At 33.8% G+C, this 25,573-nt stretch overlaps 4 protein-coding genes and 1 long non-coding RNA gene across 6 annotated transcripts; 2 read left to right on the plus strand and 3 right to left on the minus strand.

Annotated features, from left to right (window-relative positions):
* Positions 1-803: 803 nt before the first annotated feature.
* On the minus strand, positions 804-8,997 carry LOC106667851 (60 kDa SS-A/Ro ribonucleoprotein-like). Of its 2 annotated transcripts, none has more exons than XM_014396071.2 (10): positions 8,700-8,997; positions 4,630-4,814; positions 4,249-4,576; positions 3,977-4,124; positions 3,812-3,875; positions 3,514-3,737; positions 3,348-3,456; positions 3,043-3,288; positions 1,091-1,248; positions 804-1,033 (listed from the first exon to the last, which is right to left on the minus strand). In XM_014396071.2, exons 2-10 carry the CDS (start codon positions 4,804-4,806, stop codon positions 886-888), a joined length of 1,602 nt encoding a protein of 533 aa, XP_014251557.1. In that variant the 5' UTR covers positions 4,807-4,814; positions 8,700-8,997; the 3' UTR covers positions 804-885. The 2 variants fall into 2 exon arrangements, with proteins under 2 accessions (XP_014251557.1, XP_014251558.1); XM_014396072.2 differs by having other exon boundaries at positions 8,705-8,996.
* Positions 8,998-9,318: 321 nt separating this feature from the next.
* LOC106667842 (surfeit locus protein 6 homolog) lies at positions 9,319-13,511 on the plus strand. The gene is made up of 4 exons (XM_014396054.2): positions 9,319-9,742; positions 12,448-12,489; positions 12,558-12,653; positions 12,711-13,511. The coding sequence occupies exons 1-4, from the start codon at positions 9,580-9,582 to the stop codon at positions 13,322-13,324; spliced, it is 915 nt and encodes a 304-aa protein (XP_014251540.1). The 5' UTR covers positions 9,319-9,579; the 3' UTR covers positions 13,325-13,511.
* On the minus strand, positions 13,495-20,297 carry LOC106667843 (COMM domain-containing protein 5). The gene is made up of 2 exons (XM_014396055.1): positions 20,127-20,297; positions 13,495-13,816 (listed from the first exon to the last, which is right to left on the minus strand). Exons 1-2 carry the CDS (start codon positions 20,192-20,194, stop codon positions 13,618-13,620), a joined length of 267 nt encoding a protein of 88 aa, XP_014251541.1. The 5' UTR covers positions 20,195-20,297; the 3' UTR covers positions 13,495-13,617.
* Positions 13,823-18,692, plus strand: LOC112127192. The gene is made up of 3 exons (XR_002910453.1): positions 13,823-16,969; positions 17,880-17,966; positions 18,512-18,692. It is a non-coding gene; the product is annotated as an uncharacterized LOC112127192 (long non-coding RNA).
* A 3,570-nt stretch (positions 20,298-23,867) lies between the features above and the next one.
* On the minus strand, positions 23,868-25,216 carry LOC106667793 (ER membrane protein complex subunit 7). The gene is made up of 4 exons (XM_014395967.2): positions 24,918-25,216; positions 24,602-24,860; positions 24,204-24,278; positions 23,868-24,143 (listed from the first exon to the last, which is right to left on the minus strand). The coding sequence occupies exons 1-4, from the start codon at positions 25,106-25,108 to the stop codon at positions 24,003-24,005; spliced, it is 666 nt and encodes a 221-aa protein (XP_014251453.1). The 5' UTR covers positions 25,109-25,216; the 3' UTR covers positions 23,868-24,002.
* Between the last annotated feature and the right edge of the window lie 357 nt (positions 25,217-25,573).

The following is a 25,573-nucleotide window of genomic DNA, read 5'->3' on the forward strand; positions in this document are numbered from 1 at the left end:
AAAACTGTCAATATTTTCCTTCATATAAACTATAATTACATACAAAACTGGGGGGGGGGATAAAATAAAAATATTACAAATTAAAACCTTAAGGAACATAAATTTAAAACAAAATTGTATAATTTCATGACTACAAAATTAATAAAGATTTTTTTAAATTGCTTTAATGGGTCTTCCATGAAGGATACATATATATTAGTAAAATTATAAATACATAACAACAAAAATAATTAAGAAAATCAAAAACAAATTTACTCTGTATAATAAACAACTAAAATCACAACTTTGATTTTGTTTTCTTTTTAAATACATATAATTATTTTTAATTATGTCAAGGGAAAAGCTTTGGTTACGGCATATACACAGTTCGAAAGACCTGGCTTTTTTTCTTTTTTTTTAATTTTAAATTCTAAATAAATTTAATCATTGAACTATCAGTTTAACACTTCATATAAATCTCCTGTCCGATCACTTCAACCTAATTATGAATTAACAGAAATAACAGCCTTAGAAAAATTAAGTTCTTTGTTTTGATTCACAAAGAAGTCTGTGTTCTCCTTTTTTAAAATCTAGTATGCTTTGTTTTTATTTTACTTTTCTTTCTATATCCAATGATCCCTATTAAGTATAACAAGAAACAATTACAGTAAAGAAAGTTTAAAAAAAGTAAAAATAACATTACATACTAATCTTAACAAAGCTTTGATTAATATAAATAACACCACTTCTACAATAAATCATTTTAAATAACATTAGTTAATTTAATTAATATTATAAAATAAAGCATTAAAAAAATCAAGTTATTTAAAGTGCTGTAAAAATTGATTAATTTTATACACAATCATAATTAAATTAAAGTACTGTTAACGTTTGCAAAGGCAGTGATTAGCCATCTGTGTTGGCAGGAGGTTCTTTCCCGAATCCGTTGATGAGTTGGAAAAGCCTGTCGTTAAAACCGCTTGTAATGATGGCATTTTCCTCATCATCGATCGGCCCCGAGTATTTCAGACCACATAAACTGCAGAAGACGAACCTAAACGAATGTATAACGTTTAAATATTGGTTTTGCAATTTAAAATTAAAAAATTACCTAGGGGATTTTGGGTTTTTCTCCCTGTGTTGTTTTACAACGTCGAGATATTTCCCGTATTTAATCGTATTTGCAAGTATTACAAATACATCTGTATCTTCTGTTTTTGAATTTAAAGGGCTGCAGAAATTGATAATAGACCTTATAAAAGGCTTCGCCTAGAGAAAGCAGAGATTGAAATTAGTTATGTAATAAATATTGGGTTGTGAAATAAGTGCATAGTGTTTTTTGATAAGGGATCAACAATATATGAACCATTTTGTTCCACTATCTTCTATGTAAAACGTACTTAATGTCATACAGGAAGTCTAAACATCCAAATATCCATTGGGTGTTGTGGACAAGGAACCAGACCTCTTTACAATATATTTTTCTTCCGTTATCAATTAAAAAGCCATGGGTTTTGCCGGAATTCGAACCCAGAACTGCTACTCTGACTGACTAATGACTCGAGTTGGACATCTTAATCACTCGGGCCATGGAACCCCTCCATCTTCTTCCAGAACTAACCAGGTTCCACTGCCACTCTTCATCCCATTATTTATCTTTTTTAAAATGGGAATTCGACAGACTTATCTAGCTGCTCAGAAACATTGAAATGCTTACGAGTGTGATGTGTAGTTGAGGGTGTGCTTTTTGAGTCAAAAGCTTGTAATTGGTTATCATCTTTGATTGGAAGGTGAAGAATAAATGAGCGCTTTGCTTCTTCAAAAACTAATATTTCTGCGTATTGTTATTCAGAAATCGTGAGATGCGGTCTGGTGTGATGTAGGTTTCAGAAAAACATGTTCTAATTTTTGAACAATTTAGCTTTCCTTTTCCTATTTATCCTTTTCTATATAATCCTGAAAGGACAATCTGGCCATTACCTTGTACTTTGATTGAATATATAAAAAAAAAAATTTTTATGCATTGTATAAATTCACTTTTTTCCACATCCTATATTTTTTTGTTAAATTTAAACAATGTTTGCAAATCCCAGGCCCTGAAGATGATCTCAATAAAGATTGAAACGTTGGCACGATAAAGAGAATGTTTTTCTGAAACCTACATCACACCAGATCGCATCTCACGATTTCTGAACAATCATCGACTAATGGTCACTAATCACCACACATTTCTGCCTATTATGGCCCGGCAGAGTGGTTTAATGATTTTTCCCTCCCATTCTAGCAGTCACTCCTCATGCCCTAGTTAGGATCTGCGCTTGATGGGCCTCACTGAGGTATGGTCAGAATGAGGTTCCCCTCTTATACTTCTTCTTCTTCTAGCCAACCCTTGTGTACATTTTTTTTTTTTTTTTAATTTAATTTAATTTTTTTTTCTCTCTGGCTACGGCTCTTAAGTTCAATTAGACGTGCAAGTTTCATTTTCACCCCAACTGCAAAGTGGCGAATCGTGCAGGCAAAACTGGTACAACTTCCCTGCAAAGTCCCCATGCCTCGTAAGCATCTGGGCAAGATAACGGTAGATTTCAATGTGTTTGCTTTTCCCTGGCTTTTTGAGAGGTATTCCTTCTTTGTTGCCATTGCCTTATATCTACTGTTCTATCTCTCTAGTTGTGTGTTGTTGAGTTGCTATATCACTCGTATCTTTGCAATTAGAATTAGTCTATTGAGTGCTCACCGGCAATGACCTGTAGGATTCATTACCATATACATAACAAATTTTCCTAGCAGTCTGAGCTATAGATTCCCCTTTGTAGTATTTAAAAAACGTGAAATATCAAAAAATCACTACTTTTCCTCCATTTTAAATTATCAAAACAATTGAAAAAATAGAATATCTTGAACAAAACCGATGAATAAAAATACCTTAACATATCCATTTTAATAGGGAACAGTAATGACTAAAATAAACATTGCTTCCAAACAAAAAATTATTGACAAATGCTACGGACTTATTTTACGTTTACAACCCAATGAATTCTGAATTGAATCGAATTTACTTACTAAGCTTTCGGTCCCGAATACAGACGCCAGCGAATGCACGCTGGTCGTTTTTGGGCCGGTCCAGAATTCAATGTTCTTCCCTGTGAAGGTGACAATTTTAACGTCGTTTCCTGCCTTGTTCAAACTGAGGGCGAGTACGGCAGCGGCAATTTGCGGAGAAATGAACCGCCTGTAAGCGCACCTTCTACTCTGCAGTTTGAAATCATCGATGATTATCGTATAATTTAATCCTGTCGGTTTGATGTTCTGAAAATTAGAACAATTGGTTCATTTCGTTTGTTTGTTGTTTTATAAGAATCTCTTACCTCAAAAGCCATTAACATCACTTCTTCAAGGGCCTGGACATATTCTTTAGATATCTGCGGTGCCTTTTTGGCCCGTTTGTTTCTCTTAACAGCAGTCTGATATTTTAAGCTAAAAACCAAAATCAATCAGCGTAAATAAAAATTAAGTTTGTTGTAAAGAACAGACCTTGGTTCATTTTGATATCGGTTGAGCTCGAGGCAAATTGTGCTCGGTTGAATCTTCGATCTCGTCACATTCGTTTTATTCACAATTCGATCTAGAAGAAGAGGGATGAACTGAGGATCCCACGTTTTGTTCTGATGGGAACGAAACATTCCATACTTGCTGAGCAAGTGTAGCCTCGGTACGATTTCATCGACTGTCATCCTTGGCAAAACGGCTTTCCACACCTTTCAAAACAAATTTGAACTGCGTTTAAAATGTTTTATTCCATTGAGAAATTCTGATAAGAATTTCTGTTTACCTTTTTGTTTTTGTAGTGAATATGGTTGACATAACCAATTGAAAGAATGTATTCCTCGATTACTCTGAAAATTTATTTTTTTTGCATTTTAAATACTATCTCAAGTACTTTGTGAAATATATTCAATAACTCCTGTCCAAATAATTTAGAAAAGTTTTAACTTACGCAATTGTTTTATCAGGGCTTTTTTCTTTTTTGAACTCATTTATCTTAACAAGGTGGTCAACTACCCATTTGGCATTTTCATCCTGTCCAAACTTCTTCACCATATTTTCAACACCTCCAACAGCATAGGCGTAAATCGCTGCCTTTGCTATTGTAAAACAAATATAATTTAGCGCAAATGCAAAATAAAAAATTATTACAGAAAGAAAATACTTTAAACAAATATCAATTTACTCTAATTTAACAGAATTGTGTGTAAAATATTTTCTTACCAGGTCTTTCGCTTTTTAGATGGGCGAGTTTTATAAGGTCGGCATGACGCCATCCCCTAAACTTGGGTCTTTCACCTACCATTCCTACCAATTCGACGGTCTGCTGTCTATCGTACCAGGTCTTGATAAATCGCTTCACACCTCTTCCTGTCCCCAACTTTGGCGAGACCTCGAAGGCGAATTTAAAGAACAATAGAAAATCGTCGACGTCTCTGAGTATGAGTGTAGCCATATTGAGTGCGTCTGCCCTCCACTCTTTGATGCGGCAACACTCAGTCAGTACAAAAGGTATGACTTCAGGATGCGGTGACAGTTTTTCACCGTGCACCTACAACAACGTAGGTTATACTTGTGCTGGGCTCAAGATAACATCAAACGAACCCATTTGATCAACTTGAGTACAACGTCCTTGTCCAAGCTCTTGAGCAATGTCCTAAACGATTCGAGATTCTCTTTTTCATAAAATTTCCACTGCAGCCTGCTCCCTGGCAAATAAACATTGCTTTCGCTGGCATAAAGCAAAAAACGCCTGAGCTTTGTTTCAGACGATACCTCCATTTTTGGTCCTGAAATGTACATTTATTGTAATACACAACCAAAAATCTTCAGGTTTTATTAGAATAATTTAATTATTGTAATTAGTTCATACAATTGTTTTCAAATTTTTTAAACATATCTAAATAGAAAGTTTTGTTTTGAATTAACCAACTAATGGGACCAGATGTGATCTGTTGGGAAATCCAGGTTTAGTTTTGTTTGTAACTATGTCTACATGTTTGTCTATAATTACAAGACTTTTCTAACAAAGCTGCCATTACCCAATTGTACAAAACAGATATAACATGGAATGTAAATATTTGTTTTTTACCTGCAAAAATTGAAAGAACCGAAAATCACATTCATACAATAAACTGTATGGTTGTTAGTAACAGTGCAAAGAAATAGAAACAGCGTTTTTTAAACTAACAAAACTAAGAGATAAAAAAGTAAGTATAAGTAATAAGAGAGTAGTACGAGTCTACCCAGGCTAAAACCCCTCGGGTCTTGGTCGCCCACCCTGAATAATATATATAAGAGATAAAAAATGGTAGAGAGGAAAATCAAGATTTTTGTGGAAGACGGTTGTTCATAGAGCAAGTTTAAATTTATCCTGTTTCTTCTCTTATCCTTTAAATGACACACTGAAGGTGGCGACATGCCTAAATGCATTTGAGAGCCCAATCCAGCAGGATTAGACAGATCTAAATGATCAGTAACGACCAAATTAGAGGTTTATCACCCTGAAGAGAAATCTCACCATCTTTAATTGAGTTTTTATTTATTATTTTACAGGATGGCTGCCAAAGCTGTTATTTCAGTTTATCAATTTTGAAACTGCTCGTAATTAATGTCGTTATTTGTTTGTTGCCATTTGATGATCCGAGGGCAGGAAGCAAAGATTTTTATAGTGTATGTTGTTAGTCATTTCCATTTACAAATGCAGTGAACATAATTAAACACTGTAGATTTTTGTTTATTTTTTTTGTTAGCCAACCGAAACACCAGATATGATCTCGGATTAATGGAAAATCTCGATTTTCATGTATATTGATGTTTATTATACTGGTCTATTGTCTGCCATAACATTTCAGATTAACAACGCAGTTTAACTTTTTTTTTTTACCAACCATCAAAACTAATTAGATATGGCCTCATCCGTGAAGCTCGTCTAATATCTACAAATATTTATCTTTCAAATTACTAAATCAAACTGGCATTTCTGTTTCCAAATTTAGAGCAAGGATTGGTTGTCAATAGAAAATTTAAATATTAATCTCTAAATTTTAGGATATATTTTTATTTACTGAGCTGTAATTAGTTTAGAAATATGCTTTTCTGTCATTATTTTTGTTAATTAATTTATTTTTTGAACAGGAATGACCAATTTGAGCAGAAAAATATGTTTTTATGTTTACTATTATTTAAAGACAGTGTTTAGATTCCTATCCTCCCCAGTTTGTTAGATCAGATGCTTTCAGCATATCGCCTTCTTCGGTAGTGAGTTATTTCAGAATAGTCAACAATCAAGTAAAAATTATTATTGTATATTTTGTCTGGAGAACATGTTTATTGTTATATATAATTGCAAAATGGTTCTGCAGTAAAATATAATTGCCATGATGATTTTCGTTTTTCTGTTGCTTAAACATAAGCAAACCTAAAACAACCGGATGTGAGGTCACAGAATGACAATTATGATTTTAATGTTATATGTACTTGCATTGCTTGTACAGATGAAGGTGTTTTTTTGTTGACTGAAAATATAGATTCTGGATGGGCCTATGAATAAAGTATTTCAAGGGTTTTTTCATTTATTAATTTTTTCGGGGAGGAGTATAAAGTTGTTCTTGCAAACAAGATTTTTATGACAGTGTAGTTTTTTTTGGCATATTTAGCATGGTTCCATTTTTTATCACAACTATCTCAAAGTCATATCAGTAATGAAGATTTGTGTTTTTAAATTAATCGACAAAATCGTGGATTGCTTAAGCAGAAAATTAAATTTTTTATCATACACTGTGATTATTGGAGATTATATTTCATGTACAAACTGTCAAGTAAAAAAACAAGATTTTTATTATGTAATTTGTGGTTAAAACATGTCTATATACATTTCTGCAGTAAAGTATAAATGTCAAGATTGTACTGCCTAAAAACTAAGCTCTAGGTTTTTCTTTTGGCATGCCATTCTTTGCCGGTTCAGTTTGAAAGACGCATTTCAGCATCTTGCCATCTTTATTAGTAAATTTTACGTTTATTTCAACTCCATGATAAAAATAAATGATTAAAGATTATTACTGCACATTTTGTGTGTAGAATATGTTTACTGTTATATATGATTGGAAAAAATATTCTGCAGTAAAATATAACTGCCAAGATGAGTCAGGTTATTAAATAAACGTTAAAGTATTGGGTCTATCTTCGCTCGGGGGCTTATTGAACTACTCAAATGCGTTTTGCCATCTTCAATGAGGAATAAGTTCTTGGTGCAATACCGAAATACGTTTGAGTAGTTCAACAAACCCGTGTGTGAAAACAGAATGTGGTTTTTTTTTTTTTTTAATTGTGTGCTTGGATTCTAAATTAGTATTCTATCAAATGTAATTTCTAAATAGTTAACTTTGTCAGATTGAGGAACAGGTTCATTGTATAAATATATGGTAGGACAAGTCTCATGGCAGAGGTAAAGGTGATATTTTGTGACTGTGAGGAGTTAAATTTTATTTTCCAAAAATTACTCTATTTTTCGATTGTTATATGGTTTTATAACATAAGTGAAGCTTATGTAGAAGAGGGAAAACTTGTTAATATGGCAGTGTCATCTGAGTATGAGGTGGTAAGTGCATTTCATTTGTGGCCATGTCAGAAATAAAAATTGTGTACAACAGCGGAGCATGTATTGACCCTTGTGGCACACCTGAAAACACTTCGTTCATCTCAGAAATCTCCAATCTCTGGTTTACTGCGAAAAATCTCTCCTTGAGGTATGATTGTACAATTGGATAATAGGGCTGGGGTAAAAATCATTTTAATTCGTATAATATACCCTCAATCTTTATCGAAGGCCTGAGAAACATATAAAAATTATTTTTTCGAAGTTCGTTATTTTGGTGAAACTCATCAATTACGGCTGTTAGTTCCAACTGTTTATTAGTAGTTTTCCAAATAGATTAATAAACAATTGGAACTAAAGGATTTATTGATATTTGACCTTTGATGAACAAATAAAATCACTCGTCACGTACAGTTTCTGCTTGAGACATGAAGAAACAAAATCTGTAAAGTTGACGAGTAGTGGAATGGTGGGTTCGCAAGCCAAATTGATGGTCTGGTATGGTTTTTAGTAGCAATAGAGATAATTAGGGGCATCAGTGACCGCAACGGTTTAGGCATGAGAGGCACTCATCACTGCAAAGGTCCTGGGTTCGAATCCAGCAGCCCTGCATTCCAACACGACAAACTTGCAATTTTTTTTCCAAAACCACCGGTACCCCATGAAGTTGCGAACCCTCGTGAAAAAATAAAATTAAATACAAAAAAATAAGAGAATTTTTTTGTCAATTAATTTTTCAAATAATTTAGAAGAAATGATAAAATGATGAGTAGCTTGGGTTGAGGCTATGGGATCATTTTAATGTAAGAAAGTTTCCATAAGTAACAAACTAGATTTTATATGTCTATGATGCTGAATCAAGATATTTGAGTAGGGAATTTCTTTTTTTAATTTAACCTAGATTTGTTTTATGTGTAATTTCTGTTGTTTTATGTTAGGGTGATTCAACGTTGTACTTTTAGTAGGGATAAGGAGGAAAAAGAAAAAAAAAGTAGAAATATCCCATTTTTAAGTCTGATTTCCCTGAGTCTGCTATATCTTATGTTAAAAAATATAAATACGACGGACATCTCCTGACCTCACCAGAATCAAGCGGTTTTTTTCCCTTCCAGTGGTGGAAATTCCAGAATCGCAGAGATACAAACTCAGAGACAGAACCCAGTCCGCACCTCTTGCTAATTGTTAACAAGAGACTTTCCGCAGGTTCACCCAGTCCGACTGAATCGCGATGTCCACGGGACAATTGTTCCAATGCCAGTAAAATAATTTTTTTTCCGTCAAATTCGATATTAAACTAAGGCCGCTTGTCGAAATATGTTTTAAAAATTATTCACCAGAGGAATTTATCTTTAAATGTAGAGAATTCAGGTGTAGGAGGGGCGTGGAATCTCTAGTCAGACCTGGGAAGGGTATCTGAACATGGCAAAACGACAATTAGCCAGTTTTCTCTTTTATTTTAACGCATAAACATATTATTTTTATATATTTGTATGTTTATTAAATCATCAAACGAACAAAATAAACATTTCGTCAAGGCGGTTTTTTTTATGAATTAAAACCAGAAATAGTTTTGAGAAATTCTGTCTCTATCAAGACACTGACGATTTTCAGAAGAAAACTACACTAGAATGCGCTTGTAAATTATTTAACTATTTTATTGTTAAACAAAACTAGTAAGGAATGTTGAAGGGATATTTTTATTCCATTTTAAAATGAAAAATAAAGTCGATTTATGTATTTCAAGGGATTCATCGATTTTTCTTCAAAAGTCGATTGCAGTCTTGCAGTTTGCAGCCCTGAACCCTGAAGTCGGCTTCGAGGGGGTCGTCACTCGTCCCTCTCTTGGCCCGCCTACAATTTCCCCGTAATATCCACTTCGAAGCCTTACCCAACAAAAAGCCCTAGATTTTTCGTTTTTCCCTTATTTTTCAAGACACAGGAACCCTCTGATCATCCAGATGGCTGTCAAAGTCGACGAGGAACCGTTGATCGCAAAAAATGCCGAAAAGCGCAAAACGCCCGTCATCTCTAAAATTGCTATGAAAACCTTCTTCCTAGAGGCCCTGAAGAGATACGAGAGGATTTCGAGAGACTTGCCGGACAGCTTCAAACGGGCTAGAGGTACTAAATAAATTTTTACGTCTTCATCAAAAATATTTACGTATGCCGGCGTGTGACAGCACAATGACAACGATGAACCACGTGCTCTTCCAGAACGGTACAATGCATCGTTTTAAACACGCCAACTACAAATGCTCTGCTTAGAAAAACCCCATTTAAATACTGGTTTATTCAAAAACTATTAAATAATAGCTAATACGTTTCATGACAACAGCGAGACTAGGCGGTCCATGCGTTGTTCACTACTACCTTAGTGCCAGGATCATAGATACCCTAAGATTGTACTGATTCATTCCCAAGGTTGGACAGTATGGTTTATCAAACGAACACATTCCTTCCCACGAAAACTTATACTCGGTGAAATTGATTCCTCAAATATGAACTGGCCAACGACCGTAGGTATATAAGAGCAATTCATGATAAAAGGTCAATCGTACTGGCTATGCCTACTATCATGGATGTACATGAATGTTTAGACAAGCACAGTAGGACAACTTTGAACAGTGACAATTTCCTGCTCAAAAATGAACGATAAGTATCTGGCAGTATTGGCTAGTGTAGGCACGATTTATATCAATGGTGCGTTTAAGCGCTCTCCAAAAATTTTCCACCAGCTAGTGACCATACATAGCTTAAAAAATGATCACTACATACTTCTAGTGTTTTCTCTGCTACCGAACAAACGCCGGGAAAAATACGCCCTGCTTTTTTAAAGTGTTACTGCCCGCTGCATGATTTTTATTTTGCCAAACGTCAACATTTTTATTTTTAACATTTCACTGCATTTTATTACAATCATTATTAATGTGGTACTGTTTTTAATAGATACATATTTTGATTATATGATTGATACAGAATTGATTCTATCATTCACATGTATTTTAGTACAATCACTATTGCATTTATTTTATTCATCATATAAATATGTTGTTTTACATTCCGCAAACCAGGGACTTAAAAATGTACTTAAATGCAGGGAATGAATCTGTACCTCTCAAACTTGGATGTTAGGAAAGTTGGAGTTGAATCTCGAAAAAGTTTACTTATACCTGCGGGAATCTGTCTGTCTCCCTTAGTGCCATATTCAATGAGGAAAAGCCCTAATTTTTTATTGTTTTGGCTATGTATGTTTTTAATCTGAAACCAGAAAGAAACAACTAAGGCAAAGTGAGATAAAAACAGTATCTGAATATTAATCCATATATGTTTAGCAATCATAATTTTTTATCGAAAGTCTTAGTTGAGATGAATAAGTCAGTATCACGAGCAGGATTCAACCCACAATCTTTTAGTACGCCACTGCTCAACCACTTGAAGACTTTCATTTTTTCAAATGCCTTTTTGCTGTCAGAGTGTATCAAACTCACAATAGCTCAACTGTTTAGAGCAACGGCGTATTGAGCCCTAGGTTGTGGGTTCAAATCCCGCTTGACATTGACTTTTTAATCTCAACTAAGACTTAAGTATCTAAACATTTAAATTTTTTGCGATAGTTGCCTTTTTTACTATTTATGGTACAGGAAGCAGGAGTTAAATTGATTTACTATGTAGTTATGACATATTGTCTCATATTGACAAAAAAAGTCCATAAATATTTCTAGCAAATTCATTCGATGATTTGTTTTTCCTTAAAATAAACACCGAAAAGAAGGCAAAACGGGAGTTAAATTTGTTGATTACCTGGCTTTAAGACATACTACATCATACATTAATAGAAAATCCCTAAATATTTGCAGCAAAGCAAATTCTAATTCGGTGATTGTTTCTCTTTCTCCGTAAAATAAACACCGAAAGTTAGATGAAATGGGTGTTTAATTCTTTAACCTGGTGTTGACATATTTTGTCATATGTTGACATAAATTCCTTAAATATGTGTAGCAAACTCATATTCCGTTATTTCTCTGCTTTTCCTTATCATTGAAATGTATGTAATCTTAAGCGAGAATAAAACAGCAATGTCATGGTGAAACAGGAACATCAAAACAAAATCCCTTAATGTTTAAAGAAAAATCTTATTTTTTTTTTTATAGTTAACTTTCTTACTGGTGAGATCACGTGATTAATTATTGACCAGCTTTCCTGTAAACATTAGTCATCCACAGTGATATCATCGATAAATTTTTAAATCAAATTCTTATTTGATGATTGTTTCTGATTTTCCATAAAAGGAATATTCCTAAATATTTGCTTGTAAGACAAGTTTGTACGGTTTTTTAATCATTTGATTTTATCCCTTTTATTTTCTGAAGCAATGATTATTTAGTTATTACACACACTGAAAAGTGAATAGGGGCTAATTTAAAACAAAGGATTTAAAATAGTACATTTCCATCCGTTATGGGTTTTTTATTACCACAAAAGGAAAACCTCAGTTCAGAATTTATTTGTATGATAATGATGCTTTAGATACAGAGATGACAACAGTGGAACAAAATAGTTCATATATTGTTAACTAAATTTGTTTATTGAAATTTTCATTGATTTTTGATCCATCATCCTAGACTTTTCCTACGGCCAATTCTACGTAATTTTTCAAAGCCGACAATCAGATTTGTCAAATCAGATTAGTGAAACACAATCATAAAACTGAATTTTGTCAAAGTTTCAGCTAGTTAAAATTATACTTTTATTATTGCTTTGTTCGCAACCATTTTTCATTTTTTAAGTATTATTTTACTTAACTGTTGACTTTTTGTTATTTATAGTACTGGATGAAGATGGCATGGAAGAAGTTGAACTTAGAACAAGTAAGATTGTTTCATTGTTTTCACACAGTAGGAAATTAATTGTCTTAAACGTCTGATTATTTTTATAGGCAGTAAAAATAGCAAACAACCATTTCCAAGGCTAGGAAATGCCCCAAGAGCGAAAACAATAAAGGAACTAGAAACAAGACTAACAGAATTGAGAGGTTTGTTATGGTTGAATCCATTATGAAATGATCAATAATTATTAAACGAAATTTAAGGTAAACCAGGGTATGCAGCATCATTAATAAAAAAGGGACTGAAGAACAGGCTAAAAAAGAAAATGAAACTAGAAGAATTGCAAGAAAAGAAGCTAAAGATGGCAAAGAATAAAAGTTCCAAAGGTAACATGGTGAAACCGATCCCTTCTACATCGGAAGCAAGTGAACCCAGTACGAGTGACGAAAAGCCTAATATAATGTTTAACAAATTTGACTTCCCCGATTCTGAAAACAAAATGAACAAGGGCCCCAAAGATCCAAAGGCGATACTTCACCAGATCGAAAAGAGCAAGAAAAAGTTGAAAACTCTTGAGGAACGCGGTCGTGGCGAGACAGTTCAAAAAATAAAGACAAAACAAACCTGGGAACAGGCGATCAACAAAGTCGAAGGTGTCAAGGTAAAAGACGACGTCTTGCTTCTTAAAAAGTCCATCGCGAAAAAGAAACAACAGAAAAACAGAAGCGCCAAAAAGTGGGATGCGCGGCTACAAGCCGTCGAACAGAAGAAACAAGAGACTCAGAAGAAACGCAAAGAGAATTTAGCTGCTAAGAACAAAGAAAAGAAACAAAAGAAAATCAAAAAGGCTGTTAAGAAAGGAAGAGCGGTTCTGTAACTTTTCAACTTTTATTTTTAATAATTTTTTACATTATAATTTTTTAATGTGGCTGTGTACTTGCCAGAATTTCATTTGTATTCTAATTCAATATTTATGTATTAAATATTTAAACATCTTAGTGTTCCTAGTTCCACAATTTCATTGATTGTAACAAAGATGAAATATAATGACAATGTAAGCAGCACTTTATTTCTGTTTCCATACTGTTATAAAATAATACCTTAAGTCAACTCACCAAAGTAAGGTAATAATTGTAACAAAACAAAAAATGTGAATTATAAATGAGTGATTTAGGAAAATTGAGATGGGCCGATCAGTCTTAGAATATTTGAACCCTTTCTGTTAACAGTGTCGATTTCCTTGAGAAGTAAGGCGACATTCTGACGAAGGGTGTGGAACTTGGACACAGGCACTTCGAGGCTTTCGATTTTCCCATCTGCCATTACGAGCTCGAGATATACAATCGGCTCAAGAACTTTTGAAAGATCCCTGCAAAAAGAAACAAAATATATAATGTTAAAAATTAGTAACATGACAAAAAGCCATACACAATATTAGTTTTAAGAGACAATTATATAAACACAAAGCAAATAATACACGGAAAATTGAGTACAAAAGAAAAGATCCAGTAGGCAACATAATACAATGACCATCTTGAATTTGTGAAAAATGGGTAGCTTACCTGCTAATCAAAATTAATCAGAAAACAGGCCCAACAGAAATGAGTAAAAAAATAGACAACCCTCACATATTCTTTCTCCTAATTAGACCGAAAATCTTCCACATAAAAAAGGAAATACTTTAATTATAATTGCCCCACAAATCATCAAACTTTTCCGAACTATTTGTGATGACCTAAAGAAACAAGTTAAGCCCAATTTGGATTCAATAAACTGATCGAACAAGTTGGTTTTTATGAAAAATCCACTTTGGTAGATTATCTGCACCTAGAAAATTTTGATGTCTGATATGCTATAGACTTTGAGGCATTAAAAAGTCTCGTTTGACTTGACCCAGACTTAAAACTTGTGATGTATTACTTGCACCCCTGCTGAAAGTTTGAATGCTGATTATGCTAATGATGCCTGAGACTTGTGGAGCTGTAGCAGAGCAGGCACAGGGGAAAATATTGCAATTCCTTCCAAAGATGGTAGCAAGGCCCATGAGTATGATTGTGGATAGCATATCAAAGGCGATGGTATCCAAAGTTCGCACCAATGGAAGCATCCTGTGTATCAGGAACTCAAGACAAAACTAATTAGAATTGCAATCAAAATTCCCCCTTCTACCAAGGAATGACGCAAAAGATTGTAAATTTAAGGTTCATTTTATCAATTTAAATCCTGGTGTAAACAGTATAGTTTCATTCTTTATAATTAGCTCAGACTTAATGGAGAAAATATTTAAAGAAATGAAACTGGAACAGTAGACTCAAGGAAAGAGTTGGGCCTTTTCCCTTTTTGAGAACGGTCCACCGGTATGGGGTCTCTGAGGAATGGTGGATGGTTAAAAAAAAAAGGTTAAATTACAAGATTAAAAATTTATACGAAACAAGACTGAAAAAAGACCAAATGGGGAATTACTGTAAGACTAGATTCAGGTAGAATCCTGAAAACTACATCCACCGCTGTCTAGTGTGTACAGTAAAGAAATCGTGCACAGGTCCACACTTGCAGACGTGTTAGGATCTGCCTATATCTAATAATTTCAAATAGGTCTTGGTTATGGTAGATGCCTACATCAAATATTGTTTCCTTGGTCTACCTAAATCCGTGACTGCTTCTGAAACGAAAGACTATTCATATCTAATTTTGGTACTGCTGGAAAGATTATCATGATGGTGTATCAAATTTTAGGAATACTTCGTTGCCAAAATACCTGGAATATCAAATACCATTATGTTACAACAGACCTACATTACAGAAACGATCAGGTGGAGCGATACATGCGTAATATCATGAACATGATAAGGATTAAAAATAAGGTAAAATCAGAATGGTCAAGTGGAAAATTCAGCTAGTATTGAATGCTACGATTCAAAAATCCACAGGTGTCTCCAATGACGCTACTGTTGAGAGTGCAATGTTTCACTCCTTTAATAGAGGATGTTCTTAAGGACCTTTCACGGGGCCTAGGTCCTATTCAAAAGAAAGTGCTAGATAGACGCTATTACAGTTTTTTTTCTTCTTCTCGTAAAAAATTTAATAAAACTTAAAAAGGGGCGGGACAAACCGAGATGAGAAGCAGGAAGCAATTCACGGCCTGCAACCCGGAGGGCACTGGGTTCGAGGCTAGTGGGCTCCAGGTTCGAGATTGGAAAAAAAAAGCAAGCAGCAGTCAGTCCGAGATAGACGATCCAAATAAGAGGTGGTCTCTGCGAGGAAATGAAAATATTTTTAAAAAAGTGTGTCTGTGGCTTGTGTTGGGTGTGATCCCAGTGGTGCTGATCTATGGGTGCGGAGAGTTCCTCCGAAGAGGTGCTGATCCCAGTGGGCACAGCACAGCCTAAGTGGAAGAGTGATCCCTTGAGTTGGTTCATTTCCAATTTCTTTATCAGGCCTGATAATTCGGGTCTAAAGACATTAGTTGCAAGTTTCAACCTATAATTAGTTTAATTTTAAAAAGAATTTGTAAATTTAGATATAAATAGTTGTTATTAGTATTCATTTTTTTCAATTGTAGTTTAAACCCTAAGTAAGCTAAACACCCTAAGATTTCTTGTGTTAACAAATTAACTCCGGTAGAAGAAGGAAGAATTTCATTATTTAGTTCCCATATCATAACCCTGGGTGGAAGCGCCACTTCATCAGAAAGAAGAGAAGCAAGAAACGCTACATCGGTCGTCTGGGATCTAACACAAGAACTGTTTCTGTCCTTCCTTTTCCCTTTCTTTTTTTCTATTGTTCTACTTTTCTCCTCTTTTTTTCTGGTTTCGGTATTTATCCTTCTGCAAAAATACCGTGGCGCTCAACATAACATCTGTAAATAAACTTGCACCCCCTCACCGACCATCACTTTCTCTCCCTTCAACACGCTACTGCCAACGTACGTGCAGCCACAATAAGGAAGATGTAACAACGCGGTGCTCAGTGCAAAACACTACAACTCCACAAGTCTTAAAAGGAGAGACTCGTTTAATATCTTCATAAGCGAGTTCGTAGCGTGCATCGAAATTCAAGATATGCACATATGTAAAACGTTGGGACCCTACAAAGTTCTTTCGTGCTTGGATTACAATAAATTCAAGATAAAGAAGGTCAGTTCAAATATGGTAACAAAGACTGCTAAGGAACTATTACGTCAATGGCCAAAAAATGGTCACTAACTAGTGACATCTGAGCTATTAGTCCTATTCGAAGCAGAGGAAATGGTGGAACATCCCAAACCAGATTATAATCAAAGTTGGTCGATAACTGAACAACCTCATAAATCTTAAGCTATGGTGACAGCTGCAGCACCATCAAAAGCAATACTATACTATTTTCTCTTACTCAATACTGTGAATTTTTTTCTAGGAACACGTCTTGGGCTATGTTGGAATCGATCATGTCAGTCTGATAATCTTGAAGACAGGACAGGCTGGATACTCAGTGTCCCTACTCACTACTGTGGTGGGGAAATATTAAAAAGAAAATTTTGACTGTGAGTGATTTACATCTTACTGTTCCTGCGATTTGTAGTGTGTAGTGATTTATGAACTGTAAAATTAAGCACAAAATCGCAAGAATAGGAAAACCCCTACAAAAATTCATTGTGAATCATTCTCAACAAGCCCACTTAAAGAAGCATGTGCTAAAACTTTTTATTCTAAAATGTATTTGCCACTCCAAACATTGTGTGTTTCACAAGTGTGCAAAACTTCCCAGGCTCCAGAAACTTTGTTCCGACAAGTTTATACATATTTTAATTTCAGCTATAAATAAATGGCTCTATGCATACAACTTATGTGATGATACTAGAATGCTTTGTAAAATCAGAATTGATAAAAGAAAGACTTCTTGATGTAGACTATTTACACATGCTAGTTGTGCTTATCATACATTTATTTAGGAAAAGTAAGTCAGGATTGCCAAACTTGAACAAGGTCCTTAACGAAAATTCAATTAAATATTATAAACTAACCAAAAATCTTTAAATCAAATGTGAAAACAATTTATATTTAAATCAACCTTTGGTTCAAGGGTTAAGGGAAATTACAATTAATTAAGGTTTTTTAGTTGAGATGAAAAAAAGTTAATGGCACGAGCAGGATTCGAACCCACGATCTTCGGCTAGATACGCCGCTGCTCTACCACTTGAGCTAGCGTGACCTCAAGTGGTAGAGCAGTGGCGTATCTAGCCGAAGATCGTGGGTTCGAATCCCGCTCGTGCCATTAACTTTTTTTCATCTCAACTAAAAAAAAAAACCTTAATTAATTGTAATGATTTAATTGGTCAAGCAGACCACAAAATTAGTGAAGTTAAGGGAAATTATAAATTCCTTTGACCCTAAAAATAATAATACAATCGCAAAATTATTTTAAAAACTTAATCTGTGATATAAATCTTTTAGACAGAGAATATTGTATGGACTGCAATCAGGGAGATTTAGATTTTTCCTTCGCTATTGAAGAGTTTTGGAGAGAGAAAGATTTAAAAAGTAAGTAACGAACCATTGTACCCAAATATAACTGAATTTGTTTTCTAGAATAACGACTACCACATAGCATGCACAGAAAGAATTGTCAGCATCATAAATTTAAATAAAAGAAATAAAAGCAAACATAGAAATATGTTATCAAATGATTCACTAGCTGGTATCCTTCATACAAAACAATTGATAGATAAAATCAGGACCTCATATTGGCCGTTATAATTACGAATTAAATGAAGATATTTAAAATGATTTAATGCAAAAATGTATTACATGTGATAATGTAAATAATAAATTCATATTGTTAAACTGAAGCTTTTAATAATGTTTTAACGTTTTAAGTAAGTGTTGAAGTTTATATTATTTTATTAAATATTTTTGATGTTAGTTTGTGGTTTGTTAATAAATGTACCAAAATACATTTTTTTATACATTTTAGACTTAAAATTGTATTATTTTTAAATCGTATTGATATTTTAAAGTTTTACAACTATGAAACGCCTTAGAATAAAACAGTAATATTCAAATAATTGTTTAAATATTTTTTTCAGACCTGGACAACAAAAGAAGACAGAAAGACAAGCGAGCAGACGAAGAGAGAATTGAGAGCATTCTGATTTAAGATGCGCATTGCGATCAGACCTCACCTAACCTCGACCTGCATTGCGTCAAATTATATACTTCCTTTCATTTGTAATCACACTCATTTTAATTATTTTCTCAATGTGTAGAGATTAGTGACCGTTAATTGATAGTTATTAAGATATCGTGAGATGCGGTCGGGACCGACCGCATCTCACGATATCTGAATAACTATTTTCTCAATATTTTCATAATTATTTTATTCCTTCGTTAGGATTAGCCTACTCAGTTTTTTTACTTGTATTTAAGTAATACTCAATTATTTGTTCCTTTATTTACATTCGTGTTTATTTGCATTTATATATTTTCAGATATTATTTCAAGATTATTCCTGTTCATAATTCTTATTTGTTGTTTGTATAGATTAAGCAATTTATTTCTCTGTTAGTATGAAATTAACATTCTTTATTTGTACTTACAGAGACTTACAGACATAAGTTAATTTTGTAAAATAGTCGTTTAATTATTTAGTATTAAAATGGTTAACAAACGAAGCAGAGACATGTTCAACAAAAAATACAAACTTTAGAAAGTTAATGAGGTCAAATAAACTACTGGCTTACATGAAAAAACTTTGGGGTAAAAAAAGTAAATCCCGATGAGCCTAGGTTTTGTCTAAAAATGTTTAAGCTATAAGAGAACATGGGAATGCGTAGAATGCTGCTGGACAAAGCTTTCTTATAGATGAATTTTTAGAAACAAGATGAAACAGACAGCAGCAAAAATTAAAAAACAAGTCTAAACATAGCACTGTTAACTAAATGTACTGAAAAATATCAATGAACATGTACCTGGATCAGTTTTACACATCATTGTAATATAGTCATAGGCTTTCGCTCAAAATAAGGTGTCTGCCAACCACACAAGGTTTATTCTGAGTCGGGAGAGAAATTCCCTCTATGACCCAAATCTGTGACATCTTGGACTTTCTTCACCGATTTGTCCTAGCAATTGAATTTTTAGTATCCAGATGTTGCGATATCCTAGCCATTTCCAATCTGAACACCTTTTTATTTGCTTTCAGAACAGTGTCCAAAAACCCTAGAGGGACCAGGTAGCTGAGGGGCTAAAGCGTCAGACTCTCAGCTAGTACATCTCAGGTCTGAGACCCTGAATTCAGTCCTGACCCATGGGAGCTCTCTAGTTCCTGGTATCCATGACCAATTAAAAATAAAATAATAAAAAAAGGACCGACTATCGCCTTGCTAATACATTCTGTAAGAAATTTTTTATTTACGCCATCTTCAAAAGTTGACCTTGACAGACCAGGATGATCTGCGATCACAGAAAAAAGTAATTCTCTATAACAATATTGTTTTGACTGGGGAAGCACAGAAAGATGAAAACAGGCCATATTGTTAAAGATCAAACCCTGATTTTTACAACACCCTTAGGTTCAAAAGCCCCATGACTTAATCTTAACCAGAAGTTTACTTTACAGAAAAACAAGCCTAGCGAAAAATACTGTCCACCAGAAAACAATGTAATGTAACACGCAGTATTTTTTTTACTTGTTTAATTTACCTCGAAGATATTATAACGTTAACCCTCCAGTTGACTTTTTCAAGTGTGTTCACAGCACTCTCTGACATTTGACAGAATCAGGATGAAATATCTTTGTTTTTCGGTCGAAAATTGCTTACCTAGGTCATCAGGAGGTTATCACGATTATTTGTCATGAGGATCATCCGGTTTCAGTTACAGGGTATGGCGCTTGTGTGGCATAGACATCAACTACAGGTCATGTGGTGTTCGTACAAATAGCCAAAAACGCAGAAGGAAGGATTACATCAGCTATTTTCAGCTAGTAGAGCTAATTTTAAGTACTTTTGACCTAATACAACCAATTCCAAGCTTTGCAGCTAACATCCTTTTCAATAATAATATTGCAAATCCAACATTTTATTTGATTATCTGTTAACTCTTACCTCTTTTATGATAATATATGCAAACCATAAACTCTTTTTTATCAACACAGTTAATTCCCAGTTTAATTCCTCTAATACTTCAAACTATAAAATCCTTTCAACTAATGCAGGAAACCTTTTAGACCATACAAACTAACTTTTTTTTAAAGATAATACTGTTACTTCAAAAAGATCTATGAGAGTCATAAAATGGCTAAAAAATTTCTGAAAAATAAAAGGAAAATTCAATTTTTACAAATTGAACGCCAAAGAAGTGACAAAGCATGGAGAATATCACAACATTAAACTGCCGAATGTGGACCCAAAACGCCTCTTTAAGCAAACAGTTGATGCAAGAATAGAGCACATGGTACACCCAAAGAACTGCAGGTTTGCCATATAAATCCAAATTCCTGGCAATAGGGTCAAACCACGATTCTCTGGAATTAGAGGCACAAAAGAATTTTTTGCTTTGATATCCTCGATTCGTTCAAACATAAAATTAGCCATCAGCTACTACAATCTACAAGACGTGCGATGATCCGGAAAACATAAAGCATATCATTTTAACTGCCCAGAATACAAAGAGGCAATACAAACATTTTTTGACAAGCTATGTACGCTGAAAAATTATGAGTGAATATTTTGCTGGGAATGCTAGCTTTCAACTGGAAATGTGGACATCTATAAATTGATATATTTATTTTTAAAATAATGTGACATTCTACTGTGTTAAAGACATTAGTGTTGTTGTATGAGTTTGTTATCGTAATTATTTACTTAATGTGTAAAATTATTTATTTCATGTTCTGGGTTCCTTGTTTTAATTAATTAAATTATTTAGTATATGATGTGTACTATGTATTTCTTATATAATGTATATATAAGTGTAATACTAAAAAAATTACAAACCTCGCTGTAAACCGGATAATTTTTTAATGTATAAAAGGCACAAATTTATAAAATAATTTACATCTACAGATTTATAAAGTTACTCTGATGTGATAAGACCTGAGGGGATAGAAAGAATGGAACTAGTTGGCAGACTCACAAAAGGTGATGCAGCACTTATTTGCAATTCTTTTCTCAGGCACACGGGATTTCTTAGGAACTGCTAGACTATAGTTCCCAGCTGAAAATTATGTACAATGCGTTTAATTTGGTTCACTGGGTGTCTTTAGCAAGTTGGGTGGTTCATTATATTCGTACATCTCAGGCACTGTGTGACTGGTTGCACTGCAGAAGTGCAGAAAAAATTGCTGCAACTGCCAAGAAGTAGGTAGCACACATCTAATTCCAAACTTGTCCTATCTGCAATTGCTGACAGTGCTATTTGAAAAATCTAAAAAAAAGAAAAATAGCTAACTGCAAGTGCATTTCAGCTAAAATGGTAAACACCAAGATTTTTTTAAATAATAACTACAAATAATACAAGCTTTTTTTTAAATTTTTTTATTTTTTATACCTACCTAATATATCAAAACCAAGCTCTTTACAGTTAATACAACTATCTTTGAACTCTTTTTACATAAAATAGCCTACTGGGAATTATTGTGAGCTAAAATAGCTTATTTCTAGCTCTTTATGGTTAACAAAAAATTTTAAAAAAACACCAAACCCTTTGAAGGTAGCTATCTATTCATAATCTATCAAATTCATAAACTAATATAGCTGATTTAACAGTACTTTTTAGCTAATAGAACTAATTTCAAGCATTTTTTTAGGTAACTGCTAATTCAAAAACACGTTTAGTAGTATTGTATATTACATCCATTGTTTTTACGATACTATATTTAATTCCAATCCGAGCCCCTAAACTCTAGAACTCCCTTCCCCTTTCTATTTGTCACGCCGCCTCCTTTTCCTCCTTCAAATCCCACCTGTATTATCACTTCCTCTCCCTCCAAACAGAGATTTTAAGTTAATATTTGGTATTTTTTCTTATGGCTTGCCTTACTTGTATACATTGCCAAGATTTTTATTTTATTTTTAATTTCATAGAAGGAACTTTATTTATTTCATGTATATTTTTCTTAGGGGACATCAGTCCCAGAATAAATTATTTTTTCTTCTTAATTCCAATCACATTTTAGCTAATGCACCAAAACCCAAAAATTGATCGACAGAATAGTTTACACAGATGCAGGGCCACCATTTTGGAAAGAGAATTACTACTGTAACAACTAGGAATGTACCGAAATCATTATAAAATGCATACTGGACATGACAAACATTAAATATTTGGTCCATGTGTTAACAACCTCAGTTCCTCAGACTACCAACCAAGCAAGAAAAAAAAGTAACCAACAGCAAGATCAGGACGACTTTGATGGCCAATATCTTTCTCAATAAAATAGCCAAACACTACAAACAATGGCTGGCAATGTTTACAGGTTTTTTACAAATATTTACAAGATGTTCCTACTGGACAAGTGCAAATTATAGCGACCGAAATACTTCGTCTAGTGAATAATGCCTTTTTTATTAAGCAAGGCGAAGATATCCTGGGGCATCCAATCAGAATTATAGCTGTAGTCTTATAAATTGATATAAAATAGTCGACTTATCTATTAAAATTTCATCAACATTTTCTTGCGATCCGTGAGCAAGAAAAATGAATGTGAGCCTTTCAGCCATTAGTCGATGGGGAACTCTTTGTTTATAGCGTCAAGGGAAAAACACCAACAGGGCTTCTATTAACTCCAGAATAAATTGAACTCAGTGTAATGAAGAAAAAAATTCAACACCTTGAAATGGAGAATAACATCTTAAAAAAGGCTACAGAGCTCTTAATATCGGATTCACTCAAAAGTTATCGGTAATTGACAGGCTTAAAAGTGCTTTATCCTGTAAAAGCGATATGTGGCATTTTTAATCTCCCCATAGTAGCTATTGCTACTAGTATCTCGTCCGGATAAGACAGATATTGATCAGACGTAAAACATACATGAGTTTTGCAATTGTAATCATATTCTTTTAATAAAATATTAAAATAATATGATTACAATGATTAAGTATGAATGCACGGACAAATGATGGCAACTTGCTCAACAAACTAAAAGACCCATGCAGTATGAACAATTGAAATATGATTACAAGCATTGAAATATGTTGTAAAAAAGATAGTTGGTTTGAATTTGAATGCTAAATTTCTAGAATCTTTAACTATAAACTTTTATTTTAATTATTTATCAATTTTTTTATATCACAGGTACAAATACATATTTTGATCAAATAAATTACATATATTAAATTGAAAACTATTTGGTATAGTTTGATCCAGTACATTTAATCAGTAGTGTATAAATGTACATTGTACAGCGTTTTCAGACAAAGGGATTTATTTTAAAAAAGCCAACACAATTATTTATTCTATTACAAAAAACAAAAAAGGAGACTAGATGTGTTTATGTTAGTGAGACAAGTACTTTGGACATAAAATTTGCAAAATCGTGGCTATAAAAAAAAGTCAACTGTAAGGAATGTTCATCATTTAAGAATTTGCTTTTGAGCTCTTTTTTGACTGTTTGATGGCGCGAGGCTTCGGTTGATTCCCGCCGCCAAAAAATGATGTGATCATTTCGGACATCTCGGGCATGTCGTACTTGGTGAGGTTGTTGAACTGTTCCATTTCCTACAAAAGATTTTCGAGTTTTTACAAGTTTTAAAATAGAGATAAAAATTGATATTTTACTTTTTTCGCTTCAGGATCGTTCATAACCCTGGGCAACAGCATGACCAGCAGCAAAGGAAGTACCATCATCAAAACCTGAAGAGACCATAAAAGATTATGATGAATGTGTGGTGATTAATGACCGTTAGTCGATGATTACTAAAAAATCGTGAGATGCAGTCTGGTGTGATGTAGGTTTCAGAAAAACATTTTCTTTATCGTGCCCAACATTTTGATCTTTATTGAGATCATCTTCAGGGCTTAAAGTGTTTGTTTTCTGCGTAATTGTGCCATTCTTGCGTGTCATGGCACAATAGAGAAAATATTTTTCTGAAACCTACATCACACCAGACCACATCTCACGATTTCTGAATAATTATGATGAATCTCTAGCATGATTATGTAAATAATCTATGTACCATAGGGTTAAACAGGAAATCGATTATTCTCCATTGCTCTCTGATCTGGAAATAACGGATTGGCGAGAACGGTTTCATCTTGAGCGGGTAAGGCACATGGAGTACTTGCGATGTCTGAATATAGTTGACCTTCCTAGCTCTGATCTTTCCCTTCGAGTTGATCTCGACTCTCACCGGCTCGTAGTAATAGCTTGGATTTGTCACTTCGACTATATAAGAGCCTGGGGGTACATTGGTAAACACAAAAGATCCATCCTCCCTATGGAAAAAAGTACTTTTCGAATAACTGTAAGCTATTTATATATTTTTTAAATACCTTATAAAACCCTTCTGTATGGCTCCTTTGAGGTGGACGTCTGTCTCCAACAGCCAGGATGTGCTTAGCTGGTCGTCTGGTGGGAAGACACGACCAGCTACAAAAGCATAATTGACATTTGTATCGCTTTCATTGTTACCAAAAGCCTGCTTGCCAAGCAGAAGGAACAAAAGGCTAATTAGAAAAAGCATTTTCTCGCCTGAAACCCTAAAACCGATCCAAATGTCGACCTAGAAAGTACTGGATGAAGGATGAACTATCATGTTGAAGTGAGGCTCGTTTATGGTTTTAGTCCAACAGCGCACCAACTGCCTCACAACGAACTATGATATGTGGGCAAATTCGAATATGCTTCAAATTGAATAATTTTACACCAAAAAAACTTTATATTTGATAGCCAGTAAGTAAGAAATATAAAACAACTGTTTTGAAGTCTACACTATTTTGAATATACATCAATGACTTATAAAATAAATAAAATTTAGAAATTCAGCAATCTTATAAAGTAGGAAAATTTTTCAACTCTAGTCAACTTGTAATTGAAATTAATTAAAAATGTCTACATGCTAACTTATTCTTAAATATAATAAAACTTAAAAGGATTTTTAAGCTTTATTAGTCCAGTAAGTACATATAAGTAGCCAGTAAATAAGAAA

Source organism: Cimex lectularius, unplaced genomic scaffold (genome assembly GCF_000648675.2).
Source record: "Cimex lectularius strain Harlan isolate CLEC.00 unplaced genomic scaffold, Clec_2.1 scaffold95, whole genome shotgun sequence".
In the NCBI taxonomy this organism is placed as follows: domain Eukaryota; kingdom Metazoa; phylum Arthropoda; class Insecta; order Hemiptera; family Cimicidae; genus Cimex; species Cimex lectularius.